The sequence below is a fragment of the Sinocyclocheilus rhinocerous genome, unplaced genomic scaffold (genome assembly GCF_001515625.1).
Source record: "Sinocyclocheilus rhinocerous isolate Xijiao unplaced genomic scaffold, SAMN03320098_v1.1 C36498617, whole genome shotgun sequence".
Lineage (NCBI taxonomy): Eukaryota > Metazoa > Chordata > Actinopteri > Cypriniformes > Cyprinidae > Sinocyclocheilus > Sinocyclocheilus rhinocerous.
In genome coordinates, this window is record NW_015782103.1 from 1 (window position 1) to 1,209 (window position 1,209).

Here is a 1,209-nt window from a genome sequence, read left to right on the forward strand (position 1 = left end):
ATTATTATTATTATTATTATCATCATTATTCTGTTGGTCTCAAGTATGGAATGTTTTGTTGGTATTTTAATCATTACATTAATTTATCTTACGGCATATTTACTGATGTTCCCCTGTTGAAAACCCCTTTTTAAACTTTTCCAAGGCTACAATGAAGCATTTCAAGTGTTGCGCATTTTTTTCATACTTACAAGAAATGTTGAGCTCTGAGAGTACACTGAGCACTTGCAGCCATTTTGTGAGGCAGCAGAAGTTTGTATTTTCATGCCATTGTTTGTAATGCACTGTCAGTTTGGTCAGGGAGGACAGACCGTTGAAGGCAACAGAGAGGCAGGGGTCTTCATAGTTCAGCAGCTCCAGGCTGCTCAGGCCAAACTCTGCATCCGGAGTCACTCCTGTGTGAAAGACAAGCTGGGATGATGGGTGATGACTCTACAAAGTGAAAATCCTTTCTTCATTTCTTCCCCTTATTTTTCTTTCCTCAAAGCATACATACCTGGATGTCCATATGCTTTAGCTGGACAAAAATAATCATCAGGCAGAATCCCATACTTTGGCCCCAATCTCAAGGAAAGGTGTTTTAAGTTGGGCAGACGTCCCAACATGCCATGAAGGGCAGTTTTATGGATAGGATTTTTATCGTCATGGTACTTCAGTGTGGTAAGATTGACAAGTTGCGAAATTGCAGCACTTATCTCCGATATCGAGGCTCTCTTGACCTCACACAAGCAGAGATGAGTCAGTTGTCTCAAAGATAAAAGTGAGCTGGGCAGACTCCGACAGCAACACTGACGGATGACAAGCCTCTGGAGGTGTTTTAAAGCCCCCAGTGTCACCAGAGCTGTGCCATCACTGCACTGAACCAGAGTCACTGAACCGACCCACGGCAGCCAAGCCACAGTTTGTTGCAAGACTTTTGCCGTTGCCTTTTGAACAACAATAGACTTGATTTTCCTTTGACAAAGAGTTTTCCAGAAATGTGAGTCGTAGAGCTTGTGGAGGACGATAACGCTGTCTTTCCATAAGGACCAGTGCTCGATCAGTCTCTTAAAGTACGTGCAGCTTAAACGAACATTTAATTTGTCGCGATCCGAGAGAAATCCAAACACATGGATCCAAATTTCATCCGGTAACGTTAGTTGAATCTTGGACATCGTCTCCTTTGACAAACGACGAAATGTTGACTGCACACGTATTTCCTAACATTTT

At 42.6% G+C, this 1,209-nt stretch overlaps 1 protein-coding gene across 1 annotated transcript; it reads right to left on the reverse strand.

Moving 5' to 3' along the window:
- Positions 1 to 42: 42 nt before the first annotated feature.
- Positions 43 to 1,202, reverse strand: LOC107736104 (uncharacterized). Its single transcript, XM_016547601.1, has 2 exons — positions 497 to 1,202; positions 43 to 395 (listed from the first exon to the last, which is right to left on the reverse strand). Exons 1-2 carry the CDS (start codon positions 1,152 to 1,154, stop codon positions 100 to 102), a joined length of 954 nt encoding a protein of 317 aa, XP_016403087.1. The 5' UTR covers positions 1,155 to 1,202; the 3' UTR covers positions 43 to 99.
- Positions 1,203 to 1,209: the final 7 nt, after the last annotated feature.